Source organism: Balaenoptera musculus, chromosome 19 (assembly GCF_009873245.2).
Source record: "Balaenoptera musculus isolate JJ_BM4_2016_0621 chromosome 19, mBalMus1.pri.v3, whole genome shotgun sequence".
Lineage (NCBI taxonomy): Eukaryota > Metazoa > Chordata > Mammalia > Artiodactyla > Balaenopteridae > Balaenoptera > Balaenoptera musculus.
In genome coordinates, this window is record NC_045803.1 from 56,789,297 (window position 1) to 56,804,890 (window position 15,594).

General features: G+C 58.1%; 1 protein-coding gene across 3 annotated transcripts in view; it reads left to right on the forward strand.

Moving 5' to 3' along the window:
- KIAA0513 (KIAA0513 ortholog) overlaps positions 1-15,594 on the forward strand; it is a 63,767-nt gene that overhangs the window by 41,843 nt on the left and 6,330 nt on the right. For 2 of the 3 annotated variants that reach the window (XM_036833220.1, XM_036833219.1), the window contains 10 exons: positions 2,812-2,911; positions 3,701-3,774; positions 6,434-6,504; positions 7,699-7,903; positions 8,612-8,652; positions 9,092-9,170; positions 10,814-10,891; positions 12,050-12,079; positions 14,929-15,009; positions 15,446-15,540. In XM_036833220.1, coding sequence (XP_036689115.1) covers positions 2,812-2,911; positions 3,701-3,774; positions 6,434-6,504; positions 7,699-7,903; positions 8,612-8,652; positions 9,092-9,170; positions 10,814-10,891; positions 12,050-12,079; positions 14,929-15,009; positions 15,446-15,540 — 854 coding nt within the window. The remainder of the gene's footprint in view (positions 1-2,811; positions 2,912-3,700; positions 3,775-6,433; positions 6,505-7,698; positions 7,904-8,611; positions 8,653-9,091; positions 9,171-10,813; positions 10,892-12,049; positions 12,080-14,928; positions 15,010-15,445; positions 15,541-15,594) is intronic. The other variant, XM_036833221.1, reaches the window with a different exon arrangement.

Here is a 15,594-nt window from a genome sequence, read left to right on the forward strand (position 1 = left end):
CCCCTCGCCGGGCGCCACGGGCCAGGGCTCCAGGCCTCACCAGCTGCTGGCCCCCTCGCGGTCTCCGCCCCACCCCAGTGCACGTAGACCCCCTTGGGGAGCTTCCGCCACTCCTTCCCTCCACTCAGGGCCCTGACTTTGCTTCTGCGGCACCTCGGGTGAGCCCCCATTGGCACGCCTTCAGAGGTGGTTATTAGCTGGCAGTGAATTAGGGGCAGTACAAGGCCAGGAGGTTTCAGTTACCCGCAGCCCTTGGGACGCTCTCGGGCAGCTGAGCCTTAAGCAGCTGCTAGGATGGGGACCCACCCTTGCACCTCTTTCTGGCCTCGCGTTGGTGGTTCTTGACAGTGCGAACAAGGAGCAGTGACAGTTGTAGCAGAAGTGGGGCCTGGAGTGAGCGTGGAGGCCGAGGAGCCGGGAGTTTGTCTGATTCACGGCTGTTGCCGTCTCAGCAGCGGAAAGGGAGACACACCGCAAACTCAGTTCAGGCCTCAGGTCCTGACGGCTGGTCTTGCATTGTTCACAGCAGTGCGCGAAATGCTGGAGGTCCTGCTCCTCAGATCATCTCTGGGACCCTCAGCATCGCCGTGGGGGGGGGCGGTGAGAAATGCAGAGTCGTGGGCCCCACCTTACCCACTGAGTCAGAATCTGCATTTCAACGAGGCCTCTGGGCATGCACGCATTGCTGCCTGCGGAGCTCTGGCTGAAGGGACCCTTTTCGTTAAAGTGTAAGAAGAATTTCTGCCTGTTGACGCCACGCACCGAGGGTGTTCTTTCCTGCTGAGATTTAGGCCCCTCGTTTGTTAACTGGCGAGGTTGATTTCCACCTTTTCCAGGTGTGCCTCAGTTTTCTCTGCAGTTAGAAGGCGGAAGAGTTCCAGGATCCTAATATTTGACTGTCCCCAGAGTGCTTTTATGTTTGATTTTGAATGCATTCTGGGAGAGCAGTAGATGTGGCTTCCTACTCATTTTGTTTGACTGACACTGAAATTAGTCAGCTGTCTCTGAGTACACCCAGTTAATGAAAAGGGGAGAAAGCCCAGAAGCTCACTAATTTGCCAGGAAGGCCAGTCTAGATTTGTGACAGGCAGTCGGCAACATGGAACGTGGACAAGTGAGTCAGATGCATCTTTAAGAGCATTCCAAAACTCCCTGCAAACGCCTGGCAAATTCTCACATTTCATCTGGTGTCGGCGTTTGGGATAAATGAGACCAAGATGTTTTCTTTTCTTTTTTTTTTTATAAATTTATTTATTTTATTTATTTATTTTTGGCTGTGTTGGGTGTTCGTTGCTGCGCGCGGGCTTTCTCTAGTTGCGGAGAGTGGGGGCTACTTTTCGTTGCAGTGCGCAGGCTTCTCATTGCAGTGGCTTCTCTCATTGTGGAGCACGGGCTGTAGGCGCGTGGGCTTCCGTAGTTGCAGCACATGGGCTCAGTAGTTGTGGCACATGGACCCTAGAGCGTGTGGGCTTCAGTAGTTGTGGCACGTGGGCTCAGTAGTTGTGGCACGTGGGCTCAGTAGTTGTGGCTCACGGACTCTAGAGGGCAGGCTCAGTAGTTGTGGCACACGGGCTTAGTTGCTCCGTGGCATGTGGGATCCTCCCAGACCAGGGCTTGAACCCGTGTCCTCTGCATTGGCAGGCGGATTCTCAACCACTGCGCCCCCAGGGAAGCCCCAAGATGTTTTCTATAAAACCTTAAATAAATGAAATTGCAGAAGCCAGTGGACCTTCAGCATTCTGCTTCCCCCTTTTAGTCATGACATTTGGGGTAGAGTACTGGCCCCCCCACGAAGATGATGGGAAGTGGTTTGAGATCAGGTGAGCATTTTGTCCACCCTGGCGGGGGTGACCCCCAGGCCTGGGGCCCCCCGACCTTCACGCCTCACACAGAGCCATGGAGAGTCAGAGAGCAGACTGGCTCTTCAGAAGTGCAGAGGAGTGGGCTTCCCTGGTGGTGCAGTGGTTGAGAATCTGCCTGCCAATGCAGGGGACACGGGTTCGAGCCCTGGTCTGGGAAGATCCCACATGCCGCGGAACAACTGGGCCCGTGAGCCACAATTACTGAGCCTGCGCGTCTGGAGCCTGTGCTCCACGACAAGAGAGGCCGCGATAGTGAGAGGCCCGCGCACCGCGATGAAGAGTGGCCCCCGCTCGCCGCAACTAGAGAAAGCCCTCGCACAGAAACGAAGACCCAACACAGCCAAAAATAAATAAATAAATTAATTAATTAATTAATAAAAAAAAAAAAGTGCAGAGGAATAAGCCACCATGCCCTCCTTCCGATGGCTGGAGGTAGCATCAGACCTCTCGTGTTTCTTGGCCTCAGTGGGTCCTGCTGAGTCTGAGCACGTTAGGAATTCTTGAATCCAGTCGGTGGCTCCACACCGACCTCAGCACCAGAGATGGGGGGCAGTTGGATGAGCTGGAGAACCAAGCCCTCGGAGAGTTATGGAACCCTTGTGAGTACCTGGACCTCGCTGAGGCAGGAGGTCGGGGGAATGCACGTGGGCTTTGGAGCCAGGAGGTCTGGATGGGGCTCCCACCTGCCACTCCCCAGCTGTGTGTTATCCTCCGAGCCAGGCTCCTCATCCTGGAAACAGAAGTAATACTGTTTCCTCTCGGGGCTGCCCGGAGGCTGAGATGAGTGTCCGCACTTGGCGGGGGGCGAGTTACCGTCGGGGTTCCGTGGTGCGGATGCCGAGGGCCGACTGCACTTAGGAGTTCCTCTCCTTCCTCTTTCCCTACTGTAGCCACTTTTGTTGCAGAGGATTAAAGCTTTCCTGTCTTTTCCCTTTGCCCTCTTTTCCAGGGAGGACTTGGGCCAGGAGGAGAAAGCCAAGTTTGGAGAGTACTGCAGCAGTGAGAACGGCAAAGGCCGGGAGTGGTTTGCCCGGTACGTGAGCGCCCAGGTAAGAGGGGTGACGCCGGGCTGTGGTGTGGGGCAGGCCACCCGCTCTGGAGAAGGGAGATGAGGAAAACGATCCCACAGGCAAAAGCGTAAAGCTCGTCTAGAGATATTATAAAGTCTAATTAGAATAGTGGAAGATGCCCCACTAGAAAGGAGTGCTGGGCTGTCAACCTCATGAAATTCCAGAAAAGTTCGTTTTTTTAAAGACAAGCACATGGGCTATGTCCACACATGTTTTTATTAAATAACCTACAATATTCCATTTTTTGTAAAGATAAAATATTCAAGAGAGTGACAGCCATGTATGTAAGCTCAGATAAACAGTAAGTTTTAAAAACAGCCAGTAGGTTCTTTTTATTTTTTTCCTGTAAAGCGGATTAAGTTCTTCGTTTTTAAAGTATCTTTTGTCACAAATAATTTATTCTTCCGAGAAAAATTAGAAAATACAGATAAGCAAAAACAGAGAAACTGCCCATACATCACCCACCCAGGAAACAGCCAGCGTTGTCATCTTGCGGTCCTGTCCCTCTGTACTTTCCCACACGTGGGTGAGTGCGCGAAGTTCCTGGTTTTAAAAATCTCACAAGGAGACGCAGGAAACACCCGAGTGATGGTCGGGGGAGCGGGGGGCAGCCCTCTGCTGGGTCCCGGTTTCTGGGGAGCAGGGCCTGTCCTGGGCTCGTGCCCCAGCTGTGTTTAGAGATGCTGGGCGGGGAGAGCACGCAGCCCCTCCGCGCTGGGTGCACCTCCGCCAGCAGCCACCTGATGCGGCTGCGCTCTTCCCGGACAGCGCTGCAACTCCAAGTGCGTCTCAGAGGCCACCTTCTACCGCCTGGTGCAGTCCTTCGCGGTGGTCCTATTTGAGTAAGTGATGCTGCGCCTTAGCGCCTCCACCCTGACCTCCGCCCTGACCTCCGTCCTCCCTCCCCACCTGGGAGACCCTAGCTGTGAGAATTTGCTCCCCCTCCCACCCCCCCGCGGCGGCAGTTGTGACCAGCATCTCACGGGGGGGAGTGAGCGGTCCCCACCTGCCAGCAGCGATCAGAGGACCGTCGCTCTGTTCCTGCGGGTCCCGGGACAGGCTGTGATTGCACAGCGGCCCCGCCCGCCTGCAGCTGAGGTCTGGGCTTCTCTGGATTTCCCGTGGTGAAGCGCTCCAAACCGGGTCACTGCCCACTAATGGGACGGTTGGATGGCATCGCTGCCCTGAGTTCTCATGAGGCGCCACTGGGGCCTTTTATCACCGAGGACAGCGTGGCCTGGGGAGAAGGGCCCCCCACCTCCGTGTGGCCGGGGGGGCCGGCCACCTGCCTTGAGGGGCTCCTCCTCCTGAGGCCCACGGCTCTAGGACTCCTGACCCTCTTCCTACATCCTGACGTGCATCAGAGCCGGACGCGCCCTCCGCAGTGTGATCCGGAGTGGCCGTGTCTGCCTGGGGGATCATGGGGGTGAGGGAAGTGCGTGGGACAGGGAGGGGAGCTCTGACCCTGATCTGACCTTCGGTTGAGCCCGCTTTCCCCCCTCACCTCAGTGTGGCCTCGGAGCAGGTCCTGGTCCCCTGGCTTAGGCTGTGGCCACTTCTCTGTGTCCCTTGTGTCCTTCCAGGCCTGAAAACCCCTCCTTTCCTGTTCCCCTTCTTCTCCCAACAGAAATGTAGCTGCTCTCTTGACCTTAATTCCCTGTCTCGGCGTCTCCCCACCTTTCTCTGTCCCCCATGAACACGGGGCATGTACTGGAGGAAAATGGCCAAAAGAGAGGAGCCCCTGTTTTTCCTGCAGTTGCTCAGAATGTCCCAAGTTCAGGGTGTGCTCCCCAGGGGTAGGGGGCGGGGATCTGGGTCTGGGAGCTAGTGTGGGTGGAGGGACGAGAGGCCCTCGCTGAGGTGGCCAAGGGCCCACGCTTGCTTCGGGAGCTTCGGTAAAGCAGCCCCAGGGGGTCGGGGGGTCAGTGTGGCCTCCTGCCCTGAAGACTCTTTGACCTCCAAACGTTTGCATCCATATTGTTCAGGAACCTGTATTTTGTGTAGACGGTGCCTGTCCACGTGGTAACGTGCTTACCTAATTCTCAATTTTTCTTCCAGTTTTTCCTTAAATAAGCAAACTGGTAGGCGGGGGGGGGGTAGTTAACCTCAAGTTCCAACCCTGCCAAAGCACAGAATCTTTTCATTACTTTGTCTGTGAGCGTATATTTTTTTATATGGTTGCCAAAAAAAAAAGAACTTACAGAAATTTAGTTTTTTAGATTATTTTTATGTTAAAAAGATAAACAAAAATGGCCCTCATCCCACCGTCTAGATAATTTCTGTTGGTTTTCTTTCTTTAAGTACCACTAGTCCAAGGTGAAAAACTAAACAGGAAAGGAAAGCACATGAGGGAACAGGATGGAGAGGCACGGAAGCCTAAGAGGGAAAGGAGATGTTCTTTCACACCCCGTTCTCTCACTTTCGGTCCATCGCTCAGTGATAACCACTCTTAATAATGCACATACCAGCAAATAGATCTTTTTTCTAAAAAGGCAGTACTGTGCATTTGCATTCAGTGCTGCATCTGTAACAGCTGTGAGGTGTCCTAATACATGAACGTACGAAGGTACCGTAATTAATTCGGCTCCTGCCCTGTTGATGGGCATTTAGCTGACTCCTCATTTTCTTCTCTAATTTACAGTGCCACGGTGGACAGCACTGTAGCTTTTGCCACTGTAACAGTACAAATTCTTAGTGGCAGACAGACCCTCTTTTTCAAGTGTTTCCCCCCTTTTTTGTTTGCTACGTTGAATGGATCCATGTATATCTCATACTCGCAATGTAGTAAGTGTGATATAATATAGTAAGTATTAATAGAATCCTTTCTATTTGTAGGACATCTTTTAGCATAGCAAAGGTTCTGGCGCGTAATACTTTAATTCGATTTTCAGCAAGTGGTGTAGGGTACGTAGGTATTCATGTTCCCAGTCATTCTCAGAGTGCCGTCCCTGGGCCAGGAGCCTCAGAACATCAGCTTCCCAAGGCAGTTTGTTAGAAATGCACATTCTCAGGCCCTGCCCCAGACCTGCTGACCCAGAGGCTCCGGGGTGGGCCCAGCAATCCACATCTTCACGCGCCCCCACCCCCGTCCCCCCTGCCAGGTGACTCAGCTGCTGACCACATCTGGGGGGTATCATCTAAGTCACTGCTCATTCCTGAGAAGTAGGGGTTGGAGGGGGCCAGTGGTTTAAGCCTGAGACCTGAGGCCCGACCTCCAGTTCTGGGTCTGCTCCTTGGGGTGGGGCCCTGGCTATTCCACCTTGAAAGTGAAAGAGGCCAGGCGGATGGATGGTGAGTGCCTTAGTGCCCCAAATCAGACCCGCTCCCAGGCCAGGTGCCTGGACCCAGGGGAGTTCTTTCTGTGTCTTCTCCTCTGGAGTGTCTGGGGAGTGAGGTGCTAGTTTAGAGGTGTCTGTGAAGCATGCTAGTCTTGTCTCAGGAACGTGCAGAGAGAATCCGGTGGAAGGATCCGTTAGCCAGTCACCCCTCTTTCCATTTCAGGTGTCACCAGATGGACGACTTCGGGCCTGCAAAGAACCTCATGACCATGTGCTTCACCTACTATCACATCGGTGAGACCCGGGGTGCCGCTTACGTGGAAGGCAGACCTGTCACCTTCCAACGCCACGTCAAGTGGGGATTTCTTAAGGCAAAGCTGTGAGGCATCCAGAAAACAAAGGGAGCTGATACTAGGGCGGGAACAAGGAGGAGGGAGACCCCTAGAACGGGAGGAGAAGAACGGTCCCCAGCGTGGGTCAGGAGGCTGACGGTCCTGGCTGGGAGGACACGAGAAAGTAGACACACGGGCAGGACATTTCAGGGTAGACGCAGGACTCGTCTCATGTTCTGGCCAGATGTGACACAGGGCCAGCTGTGGACGGGGGTGCGGTGGAGCAGCCCGGGGTCTGGGGCAGAGTGCGGGTCGAGCTCTTCGGGCTCGTGGCCCTGGGGCCTCCTGGTGCATCGCAGCTGGGGGCAGCTGGGGGGCTCCCCGTGTTAAGCTCCCTGGGCTGTGACCACTGGCGCTCGTTCAGGCCGCCGTGAGGAGAGGGTTGCTGAGGGCTTGCCTGCGGGCTGGAGCTGGGTCAGGGCAGCGCAGGCACCAGTGGGTTGGCTCTTGTGGTGCCTCCCCTACCTCTGCAGCTCAGCTTCATCCTCTCCCCACCTCAGCAGCCCACCCTCTCCCTGCTGCTCTGTGCTGTTGCAGCAGCTGCTCTGACTGCCTTAGCGTGGAGCCCTTTGATCTGGGGCGGGACACCTCGGCCCACGGGGTGCCTGGGCCTCGGTCCGGTCCGCGCACAGCCTTAGGAAGGGACATACCTCTTCTTCCCTCACTGCCCTTCTCTCACCGTTTCCCACGTCCAATGGCCTCCCTGTTTCAGGGCCAGCCCAGGTGCCAGCCAGGCCGCCTGGAGTCCGCACGCCCCCTCCTTCCACAAGGAGAGACTCTTGTGTCTTCCTCCATCACTTTGTACGTTACACTCTCCCTGTGTGCGCTGCTCACCCGCCCTCTGGACTTGGTGCTTCTTTGGGGCTGGATCCCTGCCTGTTTCCTCTGCAGCCCCTGGTGGCACCTGGCTGACTTGTACACACTAGGTGCTCAGCGACCGCCCAAGAGGGCAGGGGCCCCGGCTCTCCGTGTGCTCACGGGCCTCCTGAGCCTCTTGCTTCCCACCGCCGCCGTGTCTGGCGATGGCGGAGGGAGGTGGCCCCGGCCTCCGTGGTTCCAGTTGGCTCTCATCCCTGCTCTCTCCCCCTCCCTCCAGGTAAACCACACCTGCTCCCCTCCGAGTTCAAGGAGAAGCCGGCCGGGAGCATCGACTCCTACTTGAAATCGGCCAATAGCTGGTTAGCGGAGAAGAAGGACATCGCCGAGCGGCTGCTGAAGAACACGTCGGCCAAGACGGAGAACGTCAAGGGCTTCTTCGGGCTGGAGACCAAGCCCAAGGGGCCCCTGGCCAGGAGAAGCGAGTGAGTGTCGCCTGCGTGCGTCCCTCCCCGACCGTGGGTGTGACAAGGAGGCCACGCTGGCCCGGTGACGGGAGCATCTCTGCGCCCTCGGCCGTCACTGGGGCCTGAGAGCTGCTCCCGGGGGCAGCTGCCTCCCCACCCTCCAGTTTTCTGGGGCTTCCAAACGCTGTTCCGTTTGCTGACATGCTGGCATGCTCCCCGTGGGCCCGTGTTTCTAGGACCGGAGAGGAGCGTGTGGGAATTGTCGGTAGGCAGGAGGGGAGTTACCCCCGCCTCCCTGCACCCCACCTCCCGCTGCCGTGAGAGAAACCGTGTTCCCCAGGGCAGCGGTGTTCCCACAGCCGCTCGGGGACCCGCGGGGGCGGGGCCGCTTCAGAACAGTGCAGGAACCGAGACTTCCACAAAGCAGGGGCACCCTGTGGTCCCCGCCGTCCCCTCCGACGGCTCGGTTACAGCCAGGCCACTTGGCTTTATTCCTCCTTTGGTCTGGACAGTCTTGGATGCAGAGAAAACGGCACAAAGAAGCCTGAACGACACATCTCAGTTCTAAAAGACTGGCAGGCGGTACATGTGGCGTTGATTTCACAAACACGTTTTCAGAGGAGACCGCCTTCGATTTACACGTTGGTTACGAGGCATCGCCCCGTTTCAGCAACGTAACAGGGCTCTTGGGGTCGTTTTGTCACTGCTATGGTTTCTCTCCCCAAGGGAGAAAGAGGGCAAGCCCCAGGAGAAGCCGCGGAAGACCGGTGAGTGCCTACCCGTGCTCGCGGGGCCGGGCGGTGCCACAGCAGCGCCACAGGGCCTTGGTCCAGCCCGCGGTGAGCCGCAGGTCCCCGGACGCCTGGGGCTCCAGCTCCCCCGTAGCAGGGGACGCTGTCATACTGCGCTCTGCTCCGGTCTCTTAACCGCTTACTGAATTTCCACGGAAAACCCGCCTCTCTGGGGATCAACTCCTCATCCCAGGGGAGTCAAGGGTAGTATCCCCAGGGGTGGGGGAGGTGTTCCCGGGACCCTCCCTGGGGAGGAGTCCTCAGGGCCAGGCCTGAGGGCCGCAGGGCAGGTGCCATGGAGTTTCCGCTGCATGTTTGTGTGACCTGTGGGACGATGCAGGGCCTGCCGGGAGGGTCGCTGGAGTCGGGGGGGGGGGGGTGTCTGCCTCGCTCAGTCTCCCTCCCCCTCCCGCAGTGACTGTGTGCAGCCCAGAGGAGGAGAAGAAGGGGGAGAAGATCTACCTGTACACACACCTGAAGCAGCAGCCCATCTGGTAAGGCCACCCTCAACCTGTGTCACCAGCACCCATGTCTCCATCAGAAGTGAAGGCCACTCACGCCCCCTAGGAGAGCCAAAGGAGAAAAGATGGGCGAGGATGCAGGGAAATTGGAAACTCATACACAGCTGGTGGGATCATCCCATGCAGCAGCCACTGCGGAGAATGGTCGGGCAGCAGTTAAACAGTTTTAGCCCATGACCCTGGCAATTTTACTCCTGGGTAGTTACTGAGAAAAGTTGAAAACAGGTACTCAAGCAAAAACCTGTGCACGTATGTTCATGACAGTGTTATTCGTAAGAGCCCGAAGGTGGATACATGAAATGTGGGCTGTCACTCAGCCATGTAAAGGAATGAGGCACCCACACCTGCCACGACGTGGGTGGACCTGGAAAACATTCTGCCACGTGACCCAGGCCAGACACAAAAGACCACGTAGTGTATGTACACAAAATGTCCAGGAGGCAAAGCCCTGGAGACAGAGCAGACTGGTGGTTGCCAGGGGCTGGGGGAAGCCGGGAGTGCGGTGATGAAAACGTCCCGGAAATGGATAGTAGCGATGGTTGCAGAATTCTGTGAATATACTAAAACCCACTGAATTGTGTACTTGAAAAGCGTGCATTTTACGGTATGTGATTTATATCCTAGTACAGCTGTTCTGTATATGTCGATAATGTACACACGTGATGGTCACGGTTGCAGTGGGAGACCAGTGGTCAGGGGACATCTCGCCCTCTGTCTTTCTCTGAGGACACTCTCGTCCCTCTGAAGCCTCTCCATCGGTGGCTTTTATTTCGTCACAAGTAGGCGGTGTACTAGCACCTGGAACCCGAAGGGTGTCAGACCTGCCCCTCCCGCGAGGATCACAGTGTAGCGGCGGTGGGAGAACTTGGTGCAGCAGAATGGAGCGTGTGAGGCACGCGGCCGGCCAGGGCTGGGCTGCAGCTGTCCCGAAGCCTCCGCGAGGAGGGCCCACCCTGTGGGGCCAGCCTCGGGTGGAAGCAGGGAGAAGGAGCCCAGCAGCCCCGGCCCCACTGTCCGTGATTTAGCTCGGGCCCCTCTAGGCTCAGCTGCTGTCTTATCATGCGCAACAGGGCTCAGCCCCACTTTTCTGTACAGAGCCGGGTGGTAAGTATGTTAGGCTTTACAGGCAACCACTGCACTCCACTGCTGTAGTGCCAGGGCCGCCGTGGGCAGGATGTAAGTGGAGGGCTGTGGCTGTGACCCCATAAAGCTTGATTTACACAGACAGAGAGCAGGCCGGACTTGGCCCACGTGCCGTAGGTTTGCTGACCCTGATCCTTGGGAAGAATGCTTCTTCCTTGTGTGTCGCTCCAAATGTGTTTGCTCTCTGCACGTGGCCTGTCCCTGCCGGGGGTTCCCATTTATGTTACTAGACCCTGTTCTAGAGAAGCAGGTCTCCTCAAAGCCTCTGCTTCCTGTTGGGAGCCTCAGCCGGAGACAGAGAAGGGGAAATGGCCTTCGCCCACATCCTGCAGGTGGCGGCTTCCCCTTTGACCCGATGAGTCCAGGCTGAGTCCTGGGAGAGACGCACAGATGCCCTCAGGACACTTTGCCGGGTATGGGAGGAGCCAGTTCCATTTTAGGATAAAGGCACATGGGCCTTGTCTGTCTTGCAGGCACACGCTGAGGTTCTGGAACGCCGCCTTTTTCGACGCTGTCCACTGTGAGAGGAGAAAGCGGTCTCCCACCACCAGGTAGGAGCCAAGTCCGGGCCCGCTTTGCCTCAGGGAAGAGGACCAGGGCGAGGCTTTCTTGTCCCGTTTCTGAAGAGGAGAGCAGGAGGACGGAACGGCTGAGTCGATGCGTCTGTGTTTCTTCCTCAACCCCTTGCGGCCCCGGTGCCCTGCAAGCTGCCTGAAGGGTCCCGGGCGCACCGCTTCACGGGTGGGGGGCCCAGCTTGCATGAGCGCTTCCTGCCCCGGGGCTCCGGCATGACTCGGCCTGACCCTCCTAAGAAATGCAGACTCCCGCTGAGTGAAACCAACAGGGCCCCGTCGGACCCACTCTGCTTGTCTCTGTGAGACTCCAGACTCCCGAGCTGAGACCACTGCAGCGGGACCCTGGGTGCTGGGCTCACGTCTGGGAAGGGCAGTCGCTACTGTCAACTTACTCCTCTGGGCTGCAGCTTCCCCGAGGGCAGTCTTGCCACTTCGGAAGACTCCCTTTGTAAACCGGTTCACAAAGCACTGGGCAGCGGCGAGGGCTGGGCGGGTGCTCAGCTCTCTCTGGCACGGCGGCGAGCTAAGGCTGGTGCCTGCTGTGTGCAGCGGCGGGGCCGGCAAGGGGCAGCGGCCTCCCAGGCCTGGGTCACCTTGTTAGCCCCTCCAGTCATGGCACTTTGAGTCTCTCCTCGTTGATGAAATGAATCCCCGCCGCCTTTGACCCTGGGGAGACCCCTTAACCTTTCTCCTGGCAGGAGAGAGGGCAGGTGCCTGCTGGTAAGGCTTCAGTCCGCGAGCACTTGGGGGATCTTAAGTGAAATCTATTTTGGGGGGGAAGTAAACCCTATCGGGATGACCTGCCTTGTACCCCACGGCGGCCTGCTGTGGCTGTGTGTCCCGGGAAGGCAGGGGAGCACGTGGAGAGGGAGCGATGCTGGAACGTTCCTAAGGATTCTAGAGAGAGAATTCTCTGCCCTTCTGGCAGTCGCAGATGCAGGAAATGCCTGTAGGCGAGGGGGATCCTCGTGTTGCTTTGCTCTCGGACTCCTGGGCCACCGCCCCCTGGAACCCCATCTCCATATCCGTCTCCGCTGTGATAACCCTCCTTCCGCGCTTGCTCTCTTTTCCATCCACATATCTTGCATGACTTTGACGTGTTCCTCTGTTTACCTGTTTCTGCTGCCGCTCCAGAGGGGATGCTGGAGAGGAGGAGAAGAAGAGGTGTGTGTCCACGTGACTGTCCCTGGACCGTGCGGGCGCCCTTCCGGGGCCACTGGGTCGGAGGGGAGGGGGGTGTGACCAGACGTGGGTGTGACTCGCGGCCGGCGGGCCCAGCGCTGGGACAGGCTGGACACAGACAGTGGGGAGCTCGCCGAGGATAGAGACCCCGAAATGGTCAGGAGACAGACACGGCCCCCGAGACCCCCATGAGGCCCGGTGCGCATCCCGAGAGGAGAGGGCAGTGAGGTCCAGCAGGTCAGCTCCGACCTTGAGTGAGTCCAGCCTCCATGGGCCACTCTGGCCCTCCGAGCGGACCCCGAAACCACACCCTTGGGTTCCCTCGTTGTGTGCTCGGTCATCGATCCGGGCTCAGGAGCCGCAGGTCGGGCCAGAGGACCTGTCCCTGCAGTCATGCCTGGGGGCCCGTGGGCTCTGGCAGACCCTTGCCCACTCTGACAGGTCTGGGGGGTCCCGGAGGAAGGACAGCTGCTTCCTCCCCCCGGCCACTGTGTGATGTGAGGCCTGTGTGTGTGAGGGGGTCCCCTGAAGACAAAGGTCTAGAACAGGCTATTTCCTGCGAGCCCACGGTGGGGGTCTGACTTCAATTGTTTGAACTTGATATGTGTTCGATATCTTGGTAAGATATTTTTAGAGTGAAAGGCCTGCCTATTCAAAATATAGTTTCTGATTCAGTGCTTTTTTTAAATTTGGTGGAAATTTCCCAAAGCATGCTTCCTTTAATCAGTGATGTATTTTTAGTGCTTATTGTTTTATGAGAAATCTTGTTTTTTTTAATGCAGCCTTATTATGGCTTTAAAAGGAGCATTTAGGCATGGCAGCTACCTCCGTTCCTAAAAAGCCCCCAAGTTCCCACAGACTCTCTGGGGGGCGGGGGCGTGTGTGTAATTAACCAGCCTTCCTGGAGCAAGGCTTCCCAGCACCACAGCCGAGGCCCGACAGGGCTGGAGCTCTGTGACCTCTGAGCCCCACGAGGGGAAGTGAGCCTCTGGGCCTCACGGACCTCCTCACCCAGAGCAGATGTGGTCCGGCCACGCACATCCCAGGTCTGACCCCCAGGACACCCCGAGATTGGGGGCCGGGGGTTGGCTCTGGGTCCTTGGGCAACCTTGTGCCTCCAGCATGATTCCTCTTTGGCAGACTCTGCCGACAACAGCATCAGCACCCTCTCTGTTCTCAGAGGCGGAAATGCCCCCGTTTCAGGAGGCTTCCTGTTCTGTAAGCTGCTGGACACATCCGAATTCCCACTGTGGTACTTTAGACGCACGATCTGCCCTCTTGTGGTATTAGACCTCGACCAGTATTGGGTGTTGAACTCAATTCTAAGGAAGTGATTTGTTGGTAGGCATCCCCTGATCCCAAATGACCTTCTACCTATCTCTCCAGAGATCAGATAAAATGTCCCAACTCTAGTCCTCGCCACAGCAAAAAGACTCACCTCCTCATCTCGGTCAGGGCTGCTGTGCTGCATGACTGCAAGGGAGCCACTTCCACGTGGTCTGGGGTTGTGCAGTGCACAACCTGCGCAACTGTACCCAGCGAGCCTGGTGGTGGTGTGGGAGTTTATGTGCCTGGACAATTCTGAGGGTGACCACTCAGGGAAAGAGGATGGGAAGGAACATGGCATGGGATTAGCATAGTGCCTGGAAGCACATTCCAGGTATCTTCGTGGGTGTCCTGTCAGCAGGAGGAGACTGGGAGACTGACAGTGCCGCCTCTGTTGCGCCCTGGTGTCCCGTGGCTCCCGCTCAGCCGCAGCGGCACCAGTAGCCGCCCTGGGCTGGGAGGGGGGGAGAGGAGTTAAGAGTCGATGTTCTCGGTTCTGTTCCTCTTCTTTCAGCTTCTCCACTGCCCTGACCCCTCACCCCCTCATGCTGCCTCTTCTCTCCCTTTTCTTCTGTCTTCTTCCTCTCAGCCCTGTTTCAGTCAGACTCCTTGTCCAGAGTGTAATTTTTAAGGGGAAATAGGCATCTGCCCACTTCTCAGGTGGCCACGCGCTCCCGTGCCCCAGGGGGTGGAGGTGGAGTGGTGCAGTGGCTTACGGTCCTGGGCCACTGGGGACAAGGGTGCTCGGCCATAAGGGGAGGGGCTGACGCCCTGCAGGATCGGGCGGAGTTGGCTGTCACTCAGGGACACCGAGCTCAAAAAGAGCTCAAAAGAGCACCTTCCCTGCCTGAACCCTGAGCGCTGCGCTCCTTCACGGGGAGCACGTGGAGCCCCGCGGGCCGTGGTCCCTCCTCGTTGGGTTTCCCAGCTTTGCTTAGAGGCTCTGTGCCGTCTTCACCGTGCTCACGGGCCGTCCCCGCGCCCTACGAGGCAGCCCGGGAGCAGAGTGAGCGGCAGAGGCGGGCCGGCCTGGCGGGCAGCGTGTGGTCAGAGGCCACAGACCCCCGCCCGAGGGCCGAGGGCCTGCACACAGCACGGGGCCCAGGGCCTCCTCGCCGGGCTCCTGACCCCTGCTCCGCCGGCTTCTCGGCACGCCTCCCCGCCGGTGACCCGGGCCTCGGCCTCCGCTGTCCCTGAGCCGTAGAGAAGGGTGTGTGGGCAGCGTTCTCGTCTCCTGGAGAATGCTCCGGGCAGCTGCTAAGCGCACACTGTCTCTGGGTCCTGGGCCTTGTCTCCGCCAGGAGAAGGTGACGAGTGTGGGTCTCGGGCCCCCAGGCAGAGGGGCAGCCTTCGGGCAGGCTTCCTAGAAGCAGCGCCAGCAGCTCTTCGGCAGAGGTGTCCCCTCTGCGTCAGGGAGGCCGGCGCCTGTGGGTCAGAGCAGGGGAGGGCCGAGCGGCGGGGGTGTGGGCTCTGAAGCCCCTCCACTGCCCCTCCTGTGCTTGCAGGGAGAGGTGGTGCCACATGACCCAGGAGGAGCGGGACGACAGCCTGCGGTTCAACGAGAACATCACCTTCGGGCAGCTGGGGTGAGCGCCAGGGCCGGCCTGCCGCGCCCCCGTGACCCGGACAGGGCCCACGCCCACCCCGGGTCACCCAGGAGATGAGCAAGCAGGGCGGTGTGAGGAGGGGCCGCCCGGTGAGACGCTCCTACCCGGGGGCTCTGCTGGGAGAGCGCCATCCTTATGATGTCACACGTCCCTGACTCAGTGTCACTACCACTGTGCGTTCTTAAACGGCTCAGAACGCACAATTCACTCCATTTGGCCTTGACTCCGGTTCCCAATTAGTCCGCCCCCTAACACGGTTTCATGGTGAGCAAGGCTGGCCGATGAGGCGACTTGGTTTTACATCTTTCTGTCAATTCCCCGGCCTGATGGGCTGCATGTCGGGCCCCGGCTCCCTTCCCCTCGGGAGGCAGGAGGGGTGCCAGCTCACGGCCGTGTCCCCCGCCCCCCCCCCCAGCACATTCACGCACAACATGCTGGCGTTCGGGCTGAACAAGAAGCTGTGCAACGACTTTCTGAAGAAGCAGGCGGTGATCGGCAACCTGGACGAGGGTGAGTGGCGGCAGGGCCGGGGTTTCAGGAGCAAGTGCGCTGCGTGCCAGGATC